The sequence below is a fragment of the Zootoca vivipara genome, chromosome 13 (genome assembly GCF_965207765.1).
Source record: "Zootoca vivipara chromosome 13, rZooViv2.hap1.1, whole genome shotgun sequence".
NCBI classification, from domain to species: Eukaryota; Metazoa; Chordata; class Lepidosauria; order Squamata; family Lacertidae; genus Zootoca; species Zootoca vivipara.
Genome location: NC_142596.1, coordinates 52,844,461 through 52,869,510, shown reverse-complemented (window position 1 = coordinate 52,869,510; position 25,050 = coordinate 52,844,461). Strand labels below are relative to the sequence as shown.

The 25,050-nt window shown below is 50.5% G+C and overlaps 1 protein-coding gene across 2 annotated transcripts in view; it reads right to left on the bottom strand.

The window, feature by feature from the left end:
- FSCN1 (fascin actin-bundling protein 1) overlaps nucleotides 1-24,350 on the bottom strand; it is a 42,485-nt gene extending 18,135 nt beyond the window's left edge. For both annotated transcript variants that reach the window (XM_035131927.3, XM_035131928.3), the window contains exon 1: nucleotides 23,235-24,350. In XM_035131927.3, the coding sequence (XP_034987818.1) occupies nucleotides 23,235-24,060 (826 nt within the window). In that variant the 5' untranslated portion in view covers nucleotides 24,061-24,350. The remainder of the gene's footprint in view (nucleotides 1-23,234) is intronic.
- Between the last annotated feature and the right edge of the window lie 700 nt (nucleotides 24,351-25,050).

The window sequence follows — 25,050 nt, the reverse complement described above, 5'->3', positions numbered from 1 at the left end:
CTCCCCCATTGTTCTGCCCGGACACTGAGGTCCAGCGCCGAGGGCCTTCTGGCAGTTCCCTCGCTACGAGAAGCCAAGTTACAGGGAACCAGGCAGAGGGCCTTCTCAGTAGTGGCACCCACCCTGTGGAATGCCCTCCCACCAGAGGTCAAAGAGAACAACAATTACCAGACCTTTAGAAGGCATCTGAAGGCAGCCCTGTTCAGGGAAGCTTTTAATGTCTGGTGGATTTCTGTATTTTGATATTTTGTTGGAAGCCGCCCAGAGTGGCTGGGGGAGCCCGGCCAGATGGGCGGGGTATAAATAATAAATTATTATTATTATTATTATTATTATTATTATTATTATTAAGGAGCCGCAGCAAGATCTCATAGATCTGGCGTGGAGAAACAGGCATCCCCGAAAGATCTCCCTGACATGCAATGCCACAAACCTGCAGGAGGTTTTCAGCAGACACAGAAAGAGCTCGTCGATACTTTTGTTGCGATTCCTGCACTGCAGGGGAGCTGGCCTGGGTGACCCTCGGGGGCCACAGTTCTAAGATTCCCCCAGTGTGGGCTAGAAAACAAACCCCACAGGGGCGGGATCAGTCAAGGCCTGTGCAGAACTGGAACGGGTCTCTCAGGATCACGACTCGCAAGAGCAACAAGCCCTCAGAGCTCTCCGCTTTGCTCCTGGGTCCAAATTGGCGCCCCAGATTCCCTCCTGAGTACAGCTCCTCTCAGGGGCAAGCCGTGACAAGTCTCTGGCAGGGAGGAATGGCAAATGGCTCTGGGGGGGCCACAGATGCATATCCTAGAGGGAGCGCGATTCCACGGGGAACAGGACAATTACAGGCCCCGCTGAGGATGCCCTGCTGGTTACTCCTCAAAGCAAGGAGCACATGGGAGAGAAAAACTCAGCTGCCTCTCCGGAGTCAAACCGGCTCAAGGCTCCCAAAAGTCGATTAAGCAGGAACTTAAACCTCGTGCATTTTTATATACAGTGAGAAGAGACCGCCTTGTCTGGTCACTCCTAAAGAAACCCCTTGGACTGGAGCAACCGTCTTGCAGGTGCAAATGGGGAAAGATTATTATTATGGCACAGATCATTTAGATCCCTTCCAATCTGGGTTCAGGCCTGGCTGTGTGACCGAGTTGCTTTTGGCCGCCCCTAACAGACGCCTCTGCAGAGAGCAGGGCGGGGGGGGGGGTGCAACCTGGCTCCTGCTTCTCTGTAGCTTTCAATGCCATTGACAATGGTGTCCTCCTGGATTAGTTCTGTGGGTTGGGAGTTGGGGGCTCTGCGCTTCTGGTCCTACCTATGCAGCAAGCGAAATCCGCCAGGCGCCTTTCGCACCTGGCTCTCGGCCACTTGCGACCAAGTGAGGATGCCGCCTGACGTCTCGGCCATCTGGAGATGCATGCCTAGGGATCCTTGGATCTTGCCTGTTTCCCCACACTAACAACACATCCTGCAGAACTTGTCTGTGAAATTTTATCTGCTCAATCAGAACGAATTTCAGGAATCAAAAAGCTGTATGGAAAAATACAACTTTCGAGCAGCCTGGCAACTAGGCGTTCTGTTTTGGCAACTTTAACCTCTGTTTAAGAAGCCATTTGATGCCTAGCTTATATATCTAAGTTTATAACCCTGTGCCTATGGTACCAAGTCTAGAACAGCATTGGGAGAGGGCTTTCTGGCCTTCCCTGGAGACTTGGGTGCCCACTCCCATCGCAAGCACAAATCATGCATTTAAGTTTCCGGGATTTGGGGAAAATGCAGAGATGAACCTCACCTGGGAAAGCCCCTCTTCACAAGAAGTCCTTCCTCGTGAACCTACTGAGAGTTACTTGAGAGTGTCAACAACCTACACCAGGCTTCCTCAACCTCGGCCCTCCAGGTGTTTTTGGCCTACAACTCCCATGATCCCTAGCTGGCAGGACCAGTGGTCCGGGATGCTGGGAACTGTAGTCTCAAAACATCTGGAGGGCCGAGGTTGAGGAGGCCTGACCCACACAAAGAGGTGATGCAGCTGGCATTGAAAACTTTCAAAAAATCTTTTGTTTCACCAGAGGCTCCCAAGGCAGACTACTTTGATGCCTTGCATCAGCTTGCAGGATTTTCGACAGTTTGCTGGCAACTATGTAGAAGCAACTGCAGTTCTGAGAAAATTCAGAGCGATTCCCCTGGGACTGCCAGAGCCCCCCAGGTCCTCAAGCAAAGCCGGCTGCTTCCCCCTTTCCCCAAGGCCTCGCATTCCAGCCAAGTTCACCCTTGTCAAGAGTTTTTGGCGGCCCCCGCAGGGCCGGCATCACCACCAATGCCAGCATCGAGGCAGCTGTGCAATCGGGTGGATAATATGATAATTCACGAGGCTCCTTCCCAGATTGGCGGCTCAGCCGAAATTAACCGGACAACAGCTTGTGGCCTGCTTGCCACCTGCTGCTCCCCAGGAGCTGTGAGAACAGCAGTGGCAGGAAATGAGGTTCTAGTCCAAGTTGGGCACATTAGTGATTTTTCACACACACACACCCTTCCCCCCCCCACCCACACAGAGAGAGCACTATCCCCATCCCATGCTTGTAAGAGGCAAAGCTTTTAAAGACATGCAGCTCTCAGCCACCCTTCATAGGTCAAGGATGGGGAGTATGTGCCCTCTAGATGTCCACAACCTAAGAAGAGTCTGCAGGATCAGGCCCATGGCCCACCAAGCCCAGCACCTTGATCTCTAAGGGGCTGAAGAACGGCAAAGCAGGAACTAGGATCCGGACACACAAGAGCCCTCTCCCCCTTCCTGTGGTTTCCAGCAAACTGAACTACAACACCCACCATCCTTGGCCACACAAGCGAGGGATGAGGGACTCTTGAGTCCAACAGCCTAGTCTGGAGGCCTCTGTTCCTGCCTGCCTTGTCGAAGCCACAATCCTGCCATCTTGCTCCAGCAAAGTCTTCTGTGCCACTCTTCTGCATCCTGCTAGACTAGCCAAATGGAGGCGTTTGGGGACACATCCAGCTGACAGGCGGCAAAAAAATTAAGCCAACTCACTGGCACGTGAGATAGAAGAGGGGGCTGGCTCAGGTGGCTTTCAAAGCGGGGCTAAGTCACGGAAGAGGAAGATGGGTGCCCATGCAACCCCAGGCTAAAAGAAACCTTCCCTGTTCAGAGCTAGCATGTGCTTCTGAATTCCACCTTCAGGGAACGTATGAACCTGGCTGCAGGATCAGGCCAAGGACCCCTCTAGCCCAGCATCCCTATTTTCACAGCAGGCAGGCAGCCAGCCAGGTGCCTATTATGGAAACCCCACAGGCAGGATTCTAGCAAGAGTTCTTGCTGCCTTGCCTTGGGGCACCCAGCTGGCCATGGCAGGGGCGGGGACAGGAGGCTGCGTTAGTGGTCTGATCCTGCTCAGGGCTGTTCTTGTACCCTTCCATCTGCTCAGCACAGAATCGAGGTCTTGGGCAACCTGACAGACGCCAGGCAAATGCAAGGCAAGAAGAACCAGCTGCACAAATACAAAATGGGGGACACCTGGCTTACTAGTGAAAAGGATCTGGGGGGACCACAAACTTAACATGAGTCCACAGTGTGATGCAGCAGCAAAAAAAAAGGTAATGCTTTTCTGGACTGCATCAACAGAGGTCTAGTGTCCAGATCAAGGGAAGCCAGGGCATCGCTCTCATCTGCCCTGGTCAGACCACACCTGGAATACTGTGTCCAGTTCTGGGCACCACAATTTAAGAAGGGTGTTGACAAGCTGGAAGGTGTGCAGAGGAAGGCAAACAAGATGATTCAGGGTCGGGAAATGAAGCCTTATGAGGAACGCTTGAAGGAGCTGGATATGTTGGGTGTGTCCAGCCTGGAGAAGAGAAGACAGAGATGATACGAGAGCCATCTTCAAATATCTTAAGGGCTGTCAGATGGAATAAACTTGTTTTCTCATGCTCTGGATGCGGGGGTGTCCAAACTTTTTTCAAAGAGGGCCAGATTTGATGAAGTGAAGAGCCATGAAGGCCGACCAAAGAAAGTGCCAACCAGAGTTGTTGAGCTTTTTTCGTTTAGGATTTCCCCCCAGGAAATAAACTGCCACAGGGGCCGGATTAAACCAACTGGCAGGACCCCAAAACAGACTTTGGCCATGCCTGTCTGGAGATTAGGACTCGAACAAATGGCTTCCAGTGACAAGAAAGGAGATTTCGGCTCAGTATCACAAAGAACTTTCTGACAATACAGCAGACTCCCTCGGAAGGTGGTGGCCTCTCCTTCCTTGGAGGTTTTTAAGCAGAGGTTGGATGGCCACCTGTCATGGATGCTTCAGCTGAGATTCTTGCATTGCAGGGGGCTGGACTGGATGACCCTTGGGGTCCCTTCCAACTCTACCGTTCTGATTCTAAGACTCACCTTCCACATTTTGCAAAGAGACCGAGGTGTGTTCCTGGATGTGTTCCCCTGTAGCTTCAGGGAGAAGGGCTGGGTGGTTGGAGAGTCACGTTCCGCTGCGCTGGGTGGAAACCGGCTGGTGCGGAAAGAGGGGGAAATGTGCAACACCTTCTGCGTCACCAGGACCCAGAAACAGAGGAAGGCTAGATGGGGAGGTGGGAAAGGAAGGGAGCCACTTTGGGGAGAGCCCTGCTCCACACAGGAAGAGCTGGGGAGGGAAGGGCAGGGGCAGAGGAAGGTGAACATCTGGCAAACGGACTCAGACAGGAATGGCAGCCAAGGCTTTCCGCCCCAGGGGCTCACACAGGAGAAGGTGCCTTGCTGCGGCAACCCCCAACAGCCAGCGAGGAAGGAAAGCCAAACTTCGAGTTAACACTTTCGTCTCAAACAGAAACTGCAAGCAGCGCCCGCCCCACAGACTCCCATAAACCCAGAGATCTGGAATCGTGGTGCAAGTTTTAATCTGTTTCTAGTCTCTTGCTGCTTCTTTTTTTAAAAAAAATGTTTTAAATACAGTAGTTGCTCTGAACTGCATTTATTGATAATTTTATTGTTTTATTCTCTTTGCGAAGCACTCTGAGATTCCTGTGGTGTCGAGTTTTGTTTTGTTTTTACAATCGAGCGGTGTATATGTTTTACAAAAAAAAATACAGTGGTAACTCTACTTACGAATGAAGCTCTGTCTGCCATCTTGGATGCGGTTTAGATAGGATTTTTTCTACTTACGGATTTTTAGATAGGGTTGCTTCGACTTACGAATTTTTTCTCCCAATGGATTCCTATGGGATTCGACTTACAATTTTTTTCTACTTACGAATGTGCGTTCGGAACGCATTAAATTCGTAAGTAGAGGTACCACTGTATGTGGAAAGCACAATGTCACTTAAAGGACCTGAACGATTTCCCTTGAAGCGTGAATCTGTTTTGTTCTGGATTATTTTATTTGCCGTTTTAATGTGTTGTGCCAGTAGGGTGACTAGACGGCCACAACCTGGGGTTAAGGTGTCATTTGGTGATGGTCTTATATATCTGAGTTTCTAACGCTGCGCAGGAGGAGCCTCAGAAGTACCTGTCCTATTTCTTTTTTGAAAAATCCCAAGGAGAGGAAGAACTGCCCAAACAGCCCATTGAGAACAGAGCATCCTAAAGGGCCACAAAAATCTCCTCCAGACTGTTCTCGGGGATAATTCTGAATGGAAGCTCTCCACCCTGCAACCCTGTTACAGAACCCACTTTGTCTTCCCTTGTTGCTGAAAGCTAGAAGGCTGTTCTGGGCCCCCAAGAGAGCCAGTTTAGAGGGCACCCACATGCCCTCCTGCTGAGTCAGCCCTTGCTCCGCACAGCCGCTGACACCAGCATCGTTCCCAGAGCTCTCCCAGCGCCACCAGCCTTGAATGGCAGCCAGCTCCTGTCACTGAAGCTCATCTCAGTATGCTGAACAGTCTCTCCACTTCCTGTGGGGAGGAGCAGCCCACCCCAGAGCCCCCCTAAACCTGTTTCTGTTTTCTGCCCGAAGCCCATCCTTCTTCCATCCTAAGAGGCGTCCCATTAAAGGGGAGGGGGCCCGGCCGTAATGAGGGGCAGATGCTCCAAGGACCTTCGCCATCTGCCAGGCTCCGCTACTAATTAGGAGACATGATGGGCAAGTATCTCATCCCCTTTTCTGCTCCAGACAAAGGCCACCCACCAACAGCGTCCTTTGGAACCGTGCTGGGGAATGAAGGGTGACGAAATGGCATGCATGCTCGGGCGATGTTCGGGTGTGCACATCAGAGGCGCAATCTCATGTGTGTCCCGGCGTGTGTGTGTGTGTCTTGTGTTCTTCCTGGCCAGTCCCTCCAAATGGTCCACCGCTGCCCCCACAATCCTGGATCATATTAGGGCTTTGATCTGTTGAAAAGGCATGGGATCCACAAACACTCTTCCGAAGTTCTTTTTGCAATGCTGGATATTTCTGAAAGGCGAGTAAGAACCTCAGGGTAATCCAAGGCAGCTGAAAGCAGGATCCCAGTGCAAATCCATGTCATTCCTATTACTTTGCACCACAAACAATGGAATAAAGGGTCCGTGCATTACATGACATGGAATTAATTTGCAGGGCGGGGAGGTGGCAAGGAAAGTGAGCCCCTCCTGTGCTAGCAACCATCCGACTGCACATGAATGGAAAATCTGTAGGGAAACCAGAGGTTCCTTAATCATTCCGGAATTCATGTTCCAATATGCATCCCCCTCCCCAGGCAGGCACACACACACACAGAGGTTGCAGTCTAAATGGCAACAGACCAGCCTTTCCGGGATTAAGATCAGGAGCCCATCATCTCATTCCCAGCAGCAGCCAATCAGAGGCTTAAGGCTCTCCCAAACCCCTTTGTCCTGACCCATTGTTTCAGGACAAAAAAATGCTTGCTTTACAGCTACTGAAAACTTCCAGCTTCGGAATGGAATTGCACCCTGAAAACTATGTACGGTATCTGCAAGTGGAAGGTGCAGGGAGCCCTTTTTGCGTGGACCGCAAGGCTGCCTCTCTGCAGACATATTTCTTCTGCAACTTTCCATTCATCACCTGCCAGGACATCTACTTCAAGAGGATGCAAAGATCCATCCTTTCTTCACCAGCTGAAACATCATCTGCATGGAATTCCCTCTCACCTAGGGTACTGTCATGCCACAAAGAATCTGGTGTGTGTGTGTGTGTGTGTGTGTGTGTGTGTGTGTGTGTGTGTGTTTACTTATCTCCCTGCCACCAGTCCAAGGAACCACAACCAGTAAGATAAGGGACACACTGTGCAATCTAAATGGTTATGGTACGTCTACACTAGCCAGAGAGCTGGAATGAGGTGGCCGTGTATAATTCGGTTTCTTCGGCGTGGCCACACCCACTCTGGCCTTTTGGCAAAAAGAGGTCGTATCACCACTGCGGATGTAGATCACAGAGCTCATCTCACTTTGAAAAGTGGGACCAGCAGGCACAGAAGGGAACAGTCACCTCTTATGCATGCAGAACGAAATCCCGATTTTCCAGTATTCAGAGAGTAACCATTTGAATATTAGTCATTCCATCACCAATGAATTGGGCATTGCTTCCCAGAGACACAAAAGGCTTTTTCATGGATCAGAGCAGGGGGTCCCAAAGTGGGCAGGATCACACCCCAAGGGGGTCACATGGCAGGGGTGCTAAGAGGCAAGGGGGTGGTAGGAGGGTGCCCCCCCCAGTGCAGTGATCACTCATTTAAAATTGACCAGACTAGAACCTAGAGCAAAACACCTCTTAGCCTCATATTTTAAAATTTTACTGCTCTTCTCGCTTTCAAGGCCACTTACTTTGGGTGGCTGGGGAAACCCAGCCAGATGGGCGGGGTATAAATAATAAATTATTATCTCATTAGTTCATATTTACAATGCTGAGTTGTCACAAGATAACCATTTTTTAAACTTCTTTTTTTGCGTTTTGATACAGCAGTATACAAATATTTTTAAAACCAATATTGGAAATAGCTGGTGTCATGGATCCAATTCCTTCAATTTCATTAAACTCAATACTCTCAATTGAATTTTGAACAAGTGTGCCATTAACTGTTACTGCCTTGAATTATACTGTGTTATCACCTTGCTGCAAATCGTGATATTGAAGAATGCTTTTTTTATGGAGTTTGGGTCACTGGGGATAAATTCATGGATCCAAGGGGGCAATGCTCCCCCCCCCAAGTTCAGGAACAGCTGGATTAGAGGGAACCCCAACCCAAAACCCTACTAGCGACAAGAGAGGTGAGCGAGGATGTTTTGGGCAGGAGACTTTTCAGGTTTGCCTTTAATCACACTGTGGAACAAATCTTCTCTCTCCCCCCCCCCTGCTTGTGGGAGGGGAGGGGGGAAACCCAGCCAGAAGAACAAATGGGTCCCAGCTGCAAGCTCAGAGCACAAGCCACCACTGTTGATTCACTGCTGGGTAAGATTAGCTGCAGGGAAACAACCTCTCTGGTTTCTGAAAGAGAAGGAGGAGGAGCCGAGATTGCATTGCAAGGAATTGCTAACTGCTATTTACTGGCCATGGTGGAGTTGTGGGTTATTGCTTTTCTGTTGCCATTTCTTCTACCTACCTTTGGGAGGAAAGGGGAGGGGGGAAGGACAAAGGAATCAACCCTCAAATCACAACAGGAAAAGGGGGGAAGAGAGAGGGGGGTGCAGGCAGCAGGCAGGATCACATCTTCCCATCACAGAGCTTTCAAACTGAGGTCCAGCATTACCAGGCAAATTAAAGAAGGAAGCAATGGTAAAAAAGAAGGCAGCTCCTTTTTAAGGTCGGGATGTTTGCTCCAGAGAGCAAAGATTCACCCAAGTTTAGAAGCGAGTTTTGGGGTGTGATGGGGGAGAGGTAGGCCACACTCTATGGTCCTCAGGTATTTACAACAGGCAACAGGGAGAGGGACAATGGCAGCTCAGGACAAACACAGCCAGACCTCCTTGTGCCTCAGCTGAGCTTCAGAACACAACCCTCATGGCTGGTAGCTTCTCCTCCTTGAATTGGTCTCATCCCCTTTTAAAGCCATCCAAGTTGGTCACCATCGCTGCCTCCTGCGGGAGGGAGTTCCGCAGTTTAACTCTGCCCTTTGTGAAGAAGTCCATTATTTTTATCTGCCCTGAATCTTCCAACATTCAGCTTCGTTGGGTGATTAACTGCTTCAGAAGGCTGCAGTGGGTGTGTTTGCTTTTGAGAGCAAATAGGGAATGATTCCAGTAGATCGTGCAGTACAGCAATACAGAAGCTGCAACGCCCCTTCATGTCTGTTGGACTACAACTCCCACCAGCCCCTGCCAGCGCAACCCATGGCTTAGAATGGCGGGGGTTGCCCCCTCCACCTGCTCCTGGACCACTGGCGTAGGGGAGGGGCTTGTGCTGTTTGGCAGCTCTCTGAGCAGCTTGCTGGGAGTTTATTAACTTAATGGCTAGGAAGCTATTAGTGCCACCCTATGATGGCAGCCGGCCTCTCATCACATGGGAGGAGGGGGTTCTTCAGCTTGGGACCGTAGAACTGTAGAGTTGGAGGGGACCCCCAAGGGTCATCTAGTCCAACCCCCTGCAATGCAGGAGCCACAACTGAAGCATCCCTGATGGGAAGAAGATTTGGGGTGGGAATGTCAAATATTTGGCCGCTGTCTCACTGACCCCAATAGGCATGAGTGAGAGACTTTTCTGTCCCTTGTGAAGCAGGTTGTGTGTGTGTGTGTGTGTGTGTGTGTGTGTGTGTGAGAGAGAGAGAGAGAGAGAGAGAGAGAGAGAGAGAGAGAGAGAGAGAGATCTGACTTGGACTGTGATGGGTGCAGTTGGTTGAATTTCCCTGACGCCCTCCCTGTGCCATCATGTCCCCCACCTCCTTTATTAAAATAAATCCTCTATGCCATGGGTAGGCAACCTAAGGCCCGGGGCCCGGATCCGGCCCAATCGCCTTCTAAATCCGGCACCTATAAGGATGCCCACACATGATGCCCGAGGTCTTTGCTATCTCTTCTAGATACCCTGGCATGCTGCATTATCCGCCTTGGGAAAGATGACACGCCCAGGCCTGTCTTTAAGAGACGATTTTGTATATATAAAACCCAAAAAGCCAGCATATTAATAAATGGAAGAACAACTAACAAATTAAACATCGAAAGGGGCACCAGACAGGGGTGTCCCCTATCACCCATCCTTTTTATACTTACATTGGAAATATTATTTAAAAACTTGAGAGAAGACGAAACTATTAAAGGAATCGTGATTGGAAATAAAAGATTCAAGGTAAAGGCCTTTGCCAATGATATAATCATAACTACTGAAGATCCACTTCGAAGTATCCCCTCAGCAATTGGGAAAATTAAGGAATATGGGAAACTAGCAGGGTTGAAAATAAATTATGAGAAAACTAAGATGCTAGTGAAAAATTTGGAAACGAAAGAAAAACAAGAATTACAAGAAAAAACAGGCCTAAGAATCGACAAAAGATTAAAATATTTGGGTATCCAAATGACAATTAAAGGAATTGATTTGGTACAGGAAAATTATAAACAAACCTGGAAAAAAATAAAGGAAAATTTGGAATCATGGAATAAGTTAAAATTATCGCTTATGGGCCGAATTTCATTGATCAAAATGTGTGTGGTTTCTAAAATGAATTATTTATTCCAAAATTTACCGATTCTGGGGGGAGAATTTTTTTTCAAAGAATGGAAGAAAGACATTGTAAAATTTGTTTGGAATGGGAAAAGGCCGAGGGTAAAATATACAATTATGATAGATCACAGAGATAGGGGAGGTTTCGGATTACCGGACCTCGAAGTCTATCACGATGCGGCAGCTGTTGCATGGCTCAAGGAGTGGATGGAACTTAGAAATACAGACCTCTTAGACCTGGAAGGTCAAGGGCTGGGTTTTGGGTGGCACCATTACCTAATGAAGGACAAGATAGAAAAAAGGAATTTCTTCATGTTCAATTTAATTAGGAAATTGTTATATTTGGTCTGGCAAAAATATAAAAGGTTCTTTGAACCCAAGACCCCCTGGTGGGTTTCACCACTGGAGTTAGTGGCAGTAAAGAGGACCAACATGGAAACTAATTGGCCCACATACAAAATGATATTGGAAGAAAAAGAGGGAACATTAAAATTGAAAGATTATTCAGAGATAAAAGATTACATGACCACCTGGTTACAGTATTTTCAAATAAACCAAAGATTTCAAATTGACAAGAAAATAGGCTTTGAAAGAGAACCATCAAAATTGGAGGAGATATTATTGATAAATAAAAATAAATATATAAAAAATTTATATCAAATAATATTGAAATGGAAAACGGAAGAAGAGATGACAAAAGAGTTTATGATTAAATGGTCCCAAGATTTGGGAAGACCAATTTCGGTACAAAAATGGGAAAATTTATGGAAACGGGACTTAAATTTCACAGCGAATTATGATTTGAAAGAAAACGTCTTAAAGATGCAAAATAGATGGTACTTGACACCATTAAAAATGTCCAAAATATACCCAGGGGTCAGTAACTTATGTTGGAGATGCAAAAAAGAAGTTGGTTCATTTATCTATATGTGGTGGAACTGTAGCGTAATCAGGGGTTTTTGGGAAATGTTATATAAGGAGTTAAAGAAAATATTGAAATATTCTTTTAAGAAAAATCCTGAATTTTTTTTTGTTGGGAATGATGCCGGAAGATATCAGACCAAATGACAGAGGTTTAATCAGTTATGCCGTAGCTGCCGCCAGACTGTTAGTTGCGAAAAATTGGAAAATCCCAGAAATCCCTAGTAAAGAAGAATGGCAAATTAAGTTATTCCATTATTATAATTTAGCAATTAGATACGAAGAAGTTAAAGGAACAAGTTTAGAAGAAGCAATCAAAATGTGGAAACTATTTAATATGTATATTAAAGACAAAATAGAAAAACCAAATCTCATCTCAGATAAATAACGATTCTATGCTGGAGAAATAAAAATACAATGTAGATTATCAATCTATATAACCTATGATAGTCTGGTTAGCACGAATTATAGTATGTAATTTATATTTGGGGGGGAAAAGGGGATGAGCTCAGAACAGGACGTGAAGTAAGCGGGGGGGGGGGGAACAAGGGAGGGAGCTGTGGGAGGGAACGGGGGAAACCAAGACAATGTAACATCTGTACTACAATTGTATCTGTTTTATTTACATGTAAATGTTTTTTTTCATTTTTGAAACCAATAAAATTTATTATAAAAAAGAGAGATGATTTTGAAACCCCTCGATTCAAGCCATATTCCCCTAAAATTCACAATACAATTCTGTATTCAACATTGCTTCATCTGTGCATCTCTGTCTCTTTCTCCACACACACACACACACAGGGAGAGCAGTAGTGTTGTGTAGTGGTTAGTGCTGGATTGGGACCCAGGAGACCAAGGTCCAAATCTCCTACTCTGCCATGAAGCTCACTGGAGGACCTTGGAAGCCAGTGTAGGGGCAATCTATCTGGAAGACAATTGTATTTCGAGGAGTCTAGTGATCTGACATGGTCATCTCTCCTTGCCTCTGTTTACTTCCCCTCTCTATCTCTTGTTAAAGTTCTTTGATGGCTGAGAGCCTCTTTAATGTATAATCTGGTGGAAGGAAGAAGAGATAGTGATGGCTACCTTCTGACCTTGTTACAATGTTAGACATTGTTTGTAGGGGGCTAGCTAATTAATAATCTGCACTAGCTAGTCGGGCAAGGCAGGTAGGCTAACAAGTTAGCATCTATAAATCGGATGGTTTTGGGACATGGTTTTGAGACTGATCGAAGGGCCGTGCAAAGAGGGGTCAACTCGCCACTTCTTGAGGGCTTCTCAGTGGCAGATTGAAGTGCTTGCTTGCTAATGTACATAATGCTTGCTGTTTAGAAAACAAAAATTTTAATCTTCTCTCTCGCTTGTGTTTGTATTGCTTCTGAATCTCATGAAATGAACGCCCTTGCATTTGGCAAGACAGACAGCCTGACACTCTTAGCCTAGCCTACTTCACAGGGTTGTTTGTGAGGACAAATGGGGAGGGCAAGAACTATTTACACCACCAGGAGGAGCTCCTTGGGAGGAATGCAATAAATCGAGAGAGACCAATGCTTTCACACCTAGCACCCAAAGCTAACCATTGCCAGTGCCTGTCTAACTGGGGCGGGGAGAGTATTCCACAGCCACAGAGGTGGCTCCCTTATTAAGAGTACTGGTAGCCCAGACTTGGTACAAATGAAAGGGCCCATCTAGAACCAATGGCCCATCTTAGTCCAGCATCCTAATCTCTCCCTGGCCAACCAGATGCCTCTTTGAACATAGGATTTGAACTGCAAGAGTCCTCTCTCCCCTCCTTTGGTTTCCAGACACTTGAATGCAAAGGCATGGTTGTCTCCAACTGGAGGTGCACAACATAGTCATTATGGTTAGCAGCCGTTGACAGCCCTCCTCCTCCTCCTCCAAGGGAATGGGAGGTGGAAGAATGCTGCCCCCCTTTTGCATCCGCAAAGAGGTTTGTCAAGCAGCTCACAAGAAGGCACAGAGCTGAGAACAGCCACATTTCTCCACCCAGTCAAACCCACCAACCTCTCCCTCTCTCCCCCCCATCCTCCATCACATCTGGTTTTCCAAAGTGACAAAGGACTGAAACAGGAGCCTCCTCTCCCGCCCCAATGAGCCCCCTCTGCAACTAAGCTCCGAAATCGCCTCTCTTCCCACCATCACAATCCGGCCCTTGTTCTCCCAACCTCCCTCTTCTCCCTCCCGCCAGACAAATATTTCACATCTGCCAGAATCGAGAGCCCAACAGCTCTTGTCAAGAGGGCGGAGGGCAAATGGGTGGCGTCCAGGCAGCCGCCCAACATGGCCTCTGGTTGGCAAAAGCAGTGCAAGGAAAAACATAACCGGAGGGAAACTGCAGCAGATAAAACCACACCCCAATTCTACCAATCGCTTTGCAAGCCCAGAAAGCTTGTAGGCCAGGCCACTGGCCACCCATATTGCGCAATGCAGCTTAAATCTGCGCCACTGAAGCATCACAGCAAACAAAGATGGCTGTCGGGGGGCCCTTTTTCTAAAGGTCTGTGGCCTTCCAGATGTTCCCTCCAGATGTTCCTCACAGTAGAACCCCGAGTGCGCAAGGGAATCAAAGCTACTCTTGCAGAAAGTAGCTGGCAATGCTTGAAAATTTTATGAAACCTTAAAAAAAAAATCGGTCTGCCATCTTGTTTCAAAATGGCACCCGAAGGTATCCAAATGTACACCAAAATGCTGCTCTCCGATCTTGGGAGCTGCCACTCAAAATCAGGTGGCAATATCTTCAAAGGCACCCCATGCAGTTTGGAAGGGTTTGGTCTGCCATCTTGTTTCAAAATGGCAACCCATGGTGTCAAAAAATGCATACCGGCACCTGCTCTTCCAGCCAATGGCATCCAAATAGAGACCAAAAAACTGGCTCCTCCATCTTGGGAACCTTCCTGCTAAATTTGGCAATGGTATCTCAAGAAGTGCCCAGATGCATGGAGAACAGAGAGGCAAACCATTCTCCAAAACAGAGGTTGGCAACCTAAGGCCCAGGGGCTGGAAGCGGCCCATGAGTGTCGCTTAACCGGCCCATGATCCACCCCCGAACCGAGCCGCCCGCTCGGCGAGTCCCCGTGCGCTGCGCTACCCAATGTCTGAATTTTATCATTGTGGTGGCACTGGGTAGCCGTTCCATGGAAATAATAATAATAATTTATTATTTATACCCCGCCCATCTGGCCGGTTCTCCCCAGCCACTCTGGGCGGCTTTCAACAGAAAAATACAACACAATAATCTATTAAACATTAAACGCCTCCCTGAACAGGGCTGCCTTCAGATGTCTTCTAAAAGTCTGGTAGTTGTTTTCCTCTTTGACATCTGTTGGGAGGGTGTTCCACAGGGCAGGTGCCACCACCGAAAAGGCCCTCTGCCTAGTTCCCTGCAACTTGGCTTCTCGCAACGAGGGAACCGCCAGAAGGCCCTCGGTGCTGGACCTCAGTGTCCGGGCAGAACGATGGAGATGGAGACGCTCCTTCAGGTATACTGGACCGAGGCCATTTAGGGCTTTAAAGGTCAGCACCAACACTTTGAATTGTGCTCGGAAATGTACTGGGAGCCAATGTAGATCTTTCAAGACCGGTGTTATGTGGTCTCGGCGGCCGCTCCCAGTCACCAGTCTAGCTGCCACATTCTGGATTAGTTGTAGTGGTTGGACTTACACTACTTGTGGGGCAGTTCATTAATCCAGCCTGTATAATATTTACTGTACATGTAATTTGTTAAGATAGAGTTGTACATTGATCCACTCCATATTTACATCATCTCCAGGCCTTGTTTTGCACATGGCACCTTAGTATGTCTGTTGTTTGAATGGTTACTAGCTAGCCTATCTCTATTCTAGCTATTATTCTAGTAAATTTGGTTTTATACTTAATAGCCAGTTTCTGGTGGTAGTGTTTTGTTAAGAAACATCTCAAACCACACTGCCAGTTTTAATCACAGCCGCTAACACCCCCCCATAATACCTAGAGAAAGTTACACACCCCAAGTAAATGCACACACTCCAAGATCAATGCAAACAGCTCAGTCTTGGCGCTGAAATTGTAAGTGCCACCGCCACACATGCTTCCAAGGAGAGGGCGTTCTACAAGCAGGATACCACCACTAGGAGGGCCCTTTGCCCTCCCCTCCCCAGGCTGCTTCTTGGCTACCAGTCCCATCGCTATATAGAGCGCTAAACAGCTTAGGGTCCGGCTTCCCATCCTGGTGCCTCTTGCTGCCCTATCCTGCCTATGACTTAGAAAAGGGCCATTGCACAAAGGTGGAGCAACTGCTTGGCCTGCAGAATGTTCTGCATCCAATCTCCAGGTAAAACCCCTGTCTGGAACCCTGGACTCAGGGCTGGCAAGGCTGATCTCATAGAATCACGGCAAAGTTGGAAGGGGTTTCCCAAGGGTCATCTAGTCCAACCCCAGTGCAAGGCAGCTTGCTCAGAGATTTGAGTATGCCAGGAGGGCCCTTTGGGCTGTGCCAAACAAAGGCTGGGCTACCTACCAGGACTCTTAATAAGTTAAGTCTTCCTGGTGGATAGAGTGGGGTTGAATACAAAACTGGACTGTGAATTTGAGAGGAAGTGATTTAGCTCAGTAGCCAAGCAAGTGCCTTGCATGCAGAACGTCCCAGGTTTAATCCTGCTGGCATCTCCAGGGAGGGAGAGACTCCCGGCCTGAAATTCTGGAGAGCTGCTGCTAGTCAGTGCAGACACAACTGAGCTAGGCGAGTGCAATGGCCCGACTCAGTCTAAGGCAGCTTCCTATGGCCCTAGGTGCTTTCCATTTATCTGTGGCTGTTTCTGTGCGGCTTTACATTTTGCGACTCACCCGGTGATCACTGCGTGGCAAAGGACGCAGGGTGTGCATTTTGCAATCCTTGGCTCACCCACTGACTGGTCTCATCTCCTGGCACAGGGAGGACAGGACACAGAGAGACCTGCCTACAGATATCTGGCTCCGGCTTTTAAGGCTTTCTGGCCCTATGCCAGCACTTGGCATTTGGCCTGGAACTGAACAGGCAGCAAACAGGCAAGCAATGGACCTCCTTTAGACCCTCTGCGTTAAACACACAATTCTATCCAGCTTTGAAACAGTTAATGATCCGGCAGCTGTAATTTGCACTAATTGCAGCTTCTGGGTAATTTTCAAGGGCAGCTCCTTTTGCAGTTACCAGAGCCTGAGTCCCAGGGCCAGTCTATCCTTGCTGAAAGGACTCCACTCCCACCAGCCCCAGTCCACGTGGCCAGTGGTCAAGAGGGCCAGGATTACTGGTGAATCTTCTGTGCCCTGGCAAGTGAGGAGATAAGGAGGCTTTCAAGTTTGTTTGTGACGGTTTAACATGGAGGAAGCCGGAAAAATAAATCAGGGAAAGGCTGGATACTGCTTGCTTTTTCTTTGATAGGGTTCCTACTTCACCCGAACACTTTAAAGGCTAACGCTTATTTGCAAGACGGTTTGCATATCTAATTGAAAGCTAACAGTTGCATTTCATCTGCTAGAGCTCATTGTGTCTTACAGGTTGAAGCGATGAGTCAGAAGCAAAGACCTCTTGAGTTCAATGGAGCCGACACCCAGGAAGAGCAGTCAGGGTGATCCTAATAAATTGAGAATTATGCTTTGGACTGCTGCTCTTTGCTGTGTGCCTGCATGGGAGAGCCAGCATAGTGCAGCAGTTAAGAGCCTCGGACTAGGACCTGGGAGACCAGGGTTCAAATCCCCATCAGTTGGCCACAAAGCTCACTGGGTGTGAATTTGGGAGCCAGTCTCTGTCCCTCCCAGCTCAACCTACCTCACAGGGTTGTTGTGAGGGGTTAAATGAGATGGGGGAAGAACCATGTGCGCCAACTTACAGGAAAAGGTGGGATATAGATGCAATCAAATAAATATATAGGCACGTCAAGTTTTACGGCCACCCCACCAGGAGAAGGGGACGTCATGAAAGGAGCCCATGGCACCTTCTATCTAACTTTTGCTTGAGAAGATCCTGGCATTTTCCAAAATGGGAGGAGAAACTGGAAGAGGGTGTACAGCAAAGGGACAGGACACCCCTCCCTTGGAATTCTCGGGAGGACCTCAGAAGCCCCACAGAACTCAGAGCCTTGCAACCTTGCCAAGCATTTAGAGCATGTCTTGTGCACTGCCTTGGTGGTTCTTACAGGAACCCTGCAAGGTAGGCCAGTCTTACTTCCAGATTGCAGGGTGGGGCTGAGACTGAAGAAGCGGTTTGCCTGCAGTCGCCTCCTGAACCCGAGGCCATTGCTTGATCTGAGAGATCCCTACTGCAGCCGGCTCTGGAAAGGGGCTCTGGCCACATCTCTCTTCACGGCCACTCAACAAACTGCGATAATCCGATAGCTCACTAGCATTGATGCATCAAGGCAAACATCTGTCAAGCACAGAATCTTGCATTCTTCTATTCTCCCCTTATTCGGCTAACAGATTGAGATTGAATCCTGACAAGACAGAGGTACTGTTTGTGGGGGACAGGAGGCGGACGGGTGTGGAGGACTCCCTGGTCCTGAATGGGGTAACTGTGCCCCTGAAGGACCAGGTGTGCAGCCTGGGAGTCATTTTGGACTCACAGCTGTCCATGGAGGACCAGGTCAATTCTGTGTCCAGGGCAGCTGTTTATCAGCTCCATCTGGTACGCAGGCTGAGTCCCTACCTGCCCGCGGACTGTCTCGCCAGAGTGGTGCATGCTCTAGTTATCTCTCGCTTGGACTACTGCAATGCGCTCTACGTGGGGCTACCTTTGAAGGTGACCCGGAAACTACAACTAACCCAGAATGCGGCAGCCAGACTGGTGACTGGGAGCGGCCGCCGAGACCACATAACACCGGTCCTGAAAGACCTACATTGGCTCCCAGTACGTTTCCGAGCACAATTCAAAGTGTTGGTGCTGAAGGAGCGTCTCCACCCCCATCGTCCTGCCCGGAAACTGAGGTCCAGCGCCGAGGGTCTTCTGGTGGTTCCCTCGCTACGAGAAGCTAAGTTACAGGGAACCAGGCAGAGGGCCTTCTCGGTAGTGGCACCCACCCTGTGGAATGCCCTCCCACCAGAGGTCAAAGAGAACAACAATTACCAGACCTTTAGAAGGCATCTCAAGGCAGCCCTGTTTAGGGAAGCTTTTAATGTTTGATTTCTGTATTTCAATGTTTTGTTGGAAGCTGCCCAGAGTGACTGGGGGAACCCGGCCAGATGGGCGGGGTATAAATATATTATTATTATTATTATTATTATTATTATTATTATTATTATTATTATTATTCTGAGTCGTTTATAGAGTCCTGTACAAGGCACTCCTCCTTTTATCCTCCCAAGAGCCCTGCGAGGTAGGCTGGGCTGAAAGACAGGGGTGCTTTGTGGCTAAGGAAGGATTTGAACCTGCGTCTCCCCAGTCCTAGTCTTAACTGCTGCACCACCACCCCCCGGCCCAGCCAAGGTTATCTGTAATTTTTAAGAACTCTCCAGCAAAATACTTGCTTTTCCGTTCCTAAGTAGCAGGCAGCCACCATCAATCTTGCATGTGTCTGCACACATACTTTCTGCAGCCAGGCAGGCTGTGCCCCCATAAATCCCCAGGGACTCTGTTCTTCCCCACCTTGTGTGAGGACTCTGAGGGTCAACCCGGCTGCAGGCATGCAAGCCCAGAGACAAAAGGCGGGGCGGAGGATAGGCTTGGCATGCAGCTGACTCAGCTGAAGGGCTGGCCAGCAGGCGCAAAGCTCCCTTTGTGCTACTTCAATGTAGGTCAGCTCAGAAGTCGGCCACTCAGCTCAGACTTTCAGCTAAAACCCATTCACAGAACTGTGTCAGTTTCAGGCTCCAGCAAAGCCCAGCTAGGCTGGGGAATTGCGGAGAGGCGAAAGGATTCACAGCACACATGGGGAAGATTCCCCCTACCGTATACCTCTGAAAGTACATTCAATGCATGCGACTTTGCCCCCAAGGAATCCTGGGAACTGTAGTTCCAGCCGCACGGAGCTACCCTTTCCAACTACAGCTTCCAGGATTCTTTGGAGCAAAGTCATGCGCTTTAAGCATTGACTATCACTTGCATATATACTGTGTTCTGCACTACACTCTGCCTGCCCCTCGCCCCCCCCCAAAAAAATCAGTTATGGATCCATGCCACAATTCTCTAGGTTATAGGGTGGGGTGGGGAGAAATCATGTTGCTGTTTGGGTTACAGAATTCAGCTTCCTTCGTCCTTTCAAAAATCACGTTCCTAGGCCTCATGATTCATACATGTTGCAGAATTCAGATTGCCCGAGCGCAGAATTTTAAGGGTTTGCTGCACTTTTTGGCCTAGCCCAGCAGTGGCCAATGCAAAAAACCAAACAAAATGGAACTGCTAAGACCCTCACATGGCTCCTTCCACCATAAAGACAGGCTGTTTAATGAGATTCTGTAATTCTTTTTAAGGGTGGGGAGAGTGAATTGCTTCCAGAACTTAATCACTGTCTTTCTAAAAAAGAAAGAAAAGGGAGGAGGGGTGCCTGCTCTGATGGAAGGTTTTCTTGGTGGAATTAGCTGCCTTTGATCTCCTGTTGAGTCAGCTTTTTAAAGGGAAAATGAGCCAGAGATTTCTAGGTTTAGGAAAACCCTGACAGCAGAGATGCAATTAGTCAAAAGGAAAAAGAGAGAGATCTGTAATGCCCCAAGGCAGACCATCAATAGCCACAACCGCCTACCCCAAATTTTAGAACTAAGTAACAGGCAGAGTTTGCTCTTTTCTTCAGAGAAGCCATGGGGCTTGGGGGGGGAGGGAATTTTTGACCTTTTGGTGCCTCTGTACCCATCCCAGAAATCACATACAGCAGGCATGTCCAACAGGTAGATCGTGATCTACCGGTAGATCACTGGATGTCTGTGGTAGATCACCGGTAGATCAGTGGCTCCCCCCAAAGAAGCTAAAAAACTTTGGCTTCCCTAAAAAAAGCTCAACATCTTTGCCCTGCACCCCTAAAATGATCTGAACCACCAAAAACAGGTCTTTCCTTCCTAAAAAAAAGAAAAAAAGCTCAACGTCGCTTTTCTCTTCCCTAAAGAGGTTCAACAACTTTTACGTGAACCCCCCAAAACAGGACTTTCCTTCCTAAAAAAACTCAACAACTTTGACCTGAACCCACAAAAAGGGGGTAGATCACTGCCAGTTTTTATCTCTGTGAGTAGATCGCAGTCTCTTGGAAGTTGGCCACCCCTGACATACAGCATGAATCTGAAGGGAGGGGGCATTTCTGTCAGAATAGAGATCAGTGAAAGACCTCCTCCTCCATTTCACTCCTTGTAAAAAACAGGTGCTACAAACCCAGCAGGCAGCAGGGGGGCCGGGGGGGGGGGAGGAAACACACTTTGGAGGGTTGGCAATAAAGCTATGATACAGCTGCACAAATCAGGGTGCCGGAAAGAAGCAAAGAGAGGGAGAGGAAAAAACATTTGGAAAAGGAGATCAGGAGGACTAGTGGCTTGCGTTGCAATCAAACTCAACCCGCCCCCAAAAAATCACATATGTCCCATGAGGCCGTCTGCTGCGGTTTCCCCCACCCACAGGTCATGCACAGAAGAGGGGGCCCATGCTTTGTGCACAATGCGCCCGAGAACAAACCTAGCACTACTAACACAACATCCCTTCGATTTAGGGATGATTTAGGGAATTTGATCCGGCAGTCCTATGCGGGGAGGAGATAGAGCACCCCCCCATTTAGGCAATTGCGCAGCTGGTGGAACAGGACAGCTGAGGAAGAGGCAGAAGGCAGGCCTGGGGTGGGTGGGGGGCATAGAGAGAGAGAGGGAGTGGTAAAATCATGGGGGGAGGGGGCAGCATGCAGGAAGAAGAGGCAGGAACAGTGATGCTGCTGGCTGGGGACCATGTGCCTGGGGAGGATGTGGGTGGGGCGGGGACCTGTGACCAGGCGCGCATGTGCGCAGACTTGCTTGCTCACTCCAGCTGCTCACAGATGCTGCTCTGCTTCCCTGCATTGCACAAGATTAAGACAGCTAATTGGTGGGGGGGGCAGTGGGACGAGGATCTGGGAGAGACCAGGGTACCAATCCCCCCCCCACTCACATGTGTGATCTTGGGGGTCTGCCACTGCCTCTCTCAGCCTAACCTACCTCACAGGGTCGTTGTGGGGATTCAACAAAAAGCAGGGAAGAACTATGTGTGCCAACCACCTTGAGCTACTCAAGAGAAAAAAGGTGGGCTGTAAATCTTGAAAGGATGGCCCCTCCCCTTATGGTGCACAGAGATGCTTCCACACCAGCTGGTACACCTGCACTTTTTTGGGGTTCTGATTCTGCAAATACTACCCCCCTCGCATCTTAAATTGATGAGATATGGAGGGTGGGGGAAAGAAGGCCATTAGACTTCTAGAGGGGGGCGAAAAAAAGGGAAGAGAGGGGGCTGCTGCAGGGCTACCTACCGGTACAGAATTACTCTGCTGAGCAGAAGTTGGAGAGTCCTGTGTTTCCCCCTCCCCTCCTAGTTGCTAGCCCACCAGGGCTCTGCTCTGGGTGGGGGTGGGGGCACGTCCTGCTTGGTTCCCTGTTGGGCTTCCCAATTGGGGCACCTCTCACTGAGAGAGCAGGATGCTGAGCTAAATGAGCCCCCTTTGGCCTGATTCAGCAGGACTCTTCACATGTTCTCATAGAACCTCCAGGTCCAGGAACAGTCTATCTAGATTCTTATGCTCTATGGTGATGCGGGACTAGGTGGGCCTGATCCACCAGGCTCTTCCTAGCTTCTTCACGGAAAGAAGGCGGGTTGGCGAAGGAGACAAAGCGATTCTGTATTGGGGGTGTGTGTGCCCATCTTGCAATGTCCTTTACAGTGAGCACGGAAGAAGCCAGGATCTCCGCCCCTCACTGTTCCCTTCCGCTCCCCGTTTCCCATTCACAAAGGGCTTGGTTTGGATCAAAGACATTTCGGAAGCGCAGGGAGGACGAGGACGAGGCCCCCTCCCACCGCTCAGGAGAGGCCCAACCTAACAATTCGTGGAGTGCCGCGTTTTGGGGGAAAGGATTTCCCGCCCATCCCGTCGCACAGGGGGGAAATCCTGCAACAAGATCCCCTTTGCTGCCCCCCCCCGCAGGAAAACGCAACGCGCCCTCCGCCTGGGGGGACAAAGTTCCGTTTCCCTTGCCGCTCCCCAAGGACCGCTCCGCCCATGCGCTCACCATTCGAGGGGCTAAACCCCGCGATTTCCACGTCTGAACTGCCCCCCTCCAGAAAAAGGGGGGGCTCCTTAGAAACAACTTATTGTAAAGAGAGGCGCTCCGGCCGCGAGGCATCAAATGTACCGTCATATGGAGAGCGCAAGTTATGCACGCGTGGAGTTACGCACGTGTGAATCAGCATAAACGGCGTGGGGAAAGGGAGACAATGACGCCTAAGGGAACATGTTCCCCACCTCCAGCCGCGAGCGAAAGAACGAACTTAGCTCTGCCGCCTCCCGGCACGTGTGAATCAGCATATACGCGGGGGAAACAAAGGAGGAGAGCCCAAGCCGCCCATGGGAACGTGTCCTTCCCTCGAGGGAAAACGCAACCCCGGGGCCCGCCACCTACACGTGTGAAGTAACGCAATGTGAATCAGCATATATGCGGGAAAGCAGAGGAGGAGGATAGCCAGCCCGGCTGGCCAAGGGAACGTGTCTCCCGCCAACCGCTAGGGAACACGCGCACCCGGAGCCCGCCCGCTGCACGTGTGAAGGGCCTGGGCTGCCTCACCTTGCCGGATGGAGACGTTCCTGTCGTTGGCGGCGCGCAGCACGACCTGGGGGCTGCTCTGCTCGAGCACGAAGAGCTCGTCCTTGCCCACCTTGGCGCTCTTGCCGGCCTTGAGGGTGCCGCTGGGGCCCGAGGGCGCCAGGTACTTGCCGTCGGCGTCGCGGAAGGCCACCTTGCCGGCGCGGAACTCCAGCGTGAAGCCCGCGTCGGGCTCGGGCCGCGCCACCAGCTGCCCGTCGCGGCGCAGGAAGCGGTGGTCGGCCGTCTGCAGGCTGTAGCGCTGCTCCTGGAAGACGAGCGTGACGAGCGCGTCGAGGCCCCACGGCACGTCGCGGTCCACGGCGATCTCGTCGCGGGCCGCCGCCAGGTGCGCGTAGCGCTTGCGCGTCACGCTGAAGATGTTCACCTGCGGGTGCAGCGCCAGGTGCACGCTCCACTTCTCGGCCGCCGAGATGCTCTGCGCGAAGCACGACAGGCGGTCCTCGGTGCCGCCGAAGAAGCGACGGTGCGGCTCCGACTGCAGCGACCAGCGCCCGTCGTCGTGAGCCAGGATGACGAAGCGGCAGTCGACCGAGGCGGGCGCCTCGCTGTCGCAGCTCACGTGGCCGTCCTTGTCGGCCGCCAGGTAGCGGCCCAGGTGGCTGCGCAGGTACACGGCCGTCGAGTCCTCGGCCGCCTGCTCCAGCGTCCAGATCTGCTTCTTCTTCAGGCTGGGCGCGGACGCGTTGAGCTTGAAGCCGAACGCCTCGGCCGTCAGGTACTTGTTGCCGCAGTTGATGAGGCCGAATTGGATCTGGAGCGACTCCGAAGTGCCGTTGGCCGTCATGGCGGGGCGCGCAAAAGCGGGGCGAGAGGGGGAAACGGCGTCGGGCGGGCGGGCGGCTGGCTAGCGGGGCCCCTTCCTCGGCTTGCCTTTGTCTGGCTGGCGGCGGGCGGACCAGCTGCTGCTGCCGCTGCTGCCCCCCTTCTCCTTGCCTGGCCTGGCCTCGCCTTCCCCCTGCCCGATTCACAAAGGCCGATTCACAAAGCCCAGCTGCTCCTGCTGCTGCTATTGCCACCCTCGTCCCCTCCGCCGCCGCCTCTCTCTAGCGCGCGGGTGATGTCAGGTCCCTTCTTTAATAAGAGACGGAGAGAAAAGGCGACCCCGCCTCCGAGGCGCCTCAGACGAGAGGGGGTGGAGTCCGCGCACGGAGGGGGCCTCATCCGGAGCTGCCGGGCCCTTTTCCACCCACAATGCAAAAGGCTGATGCACCCCCCCACCCCCCAGCAAAGAGGAAAGCAGCCGCACACGCGCGCACCCCCCTCCTTCCGCGCGCGCCCATCCCCAGCGCATCTGGGCGCCTTTCCTGCGGGGCGCGGGGCGCGCCGAGGGGAGCTGCGTGTGCTGCAGACCCGAAGCTGCGCAAAGGGCGAGGGTGGGAGCTGCTTTCCCGGGAGTAAGTCCCGTTTGGAGGCACCGAGGCTTGCTTCTGAGTAGGAGCGTGCCGCTGGCTAGGCACGCTGTTACCTGGGAGTAAGCCGCGTGGGAAACAATGGGGCTTTTTTAGGGAGGGAGATCATGACCATTTCGAAGCAGGTCAGAATGAAGCCCTCGTCTGCTTTCCCGGGGGAGAGCACATCTCCAGCGTTTGTTAGGCTTAGGCTATCAAAGCGCGCGCTGGCAAGCTGCAGTCTTGGTTACAATATACGGTATGTATTAAATGACTGCAGTTGCGCACTGCAATCCTACGCAGATCTAGTCCGAGGCAGAGCCCACCATTTGCAGGCAGGAGGGGAGGGGGCCTCTGGTTCTTTCCAGCACCTCCCTAAAACCCTG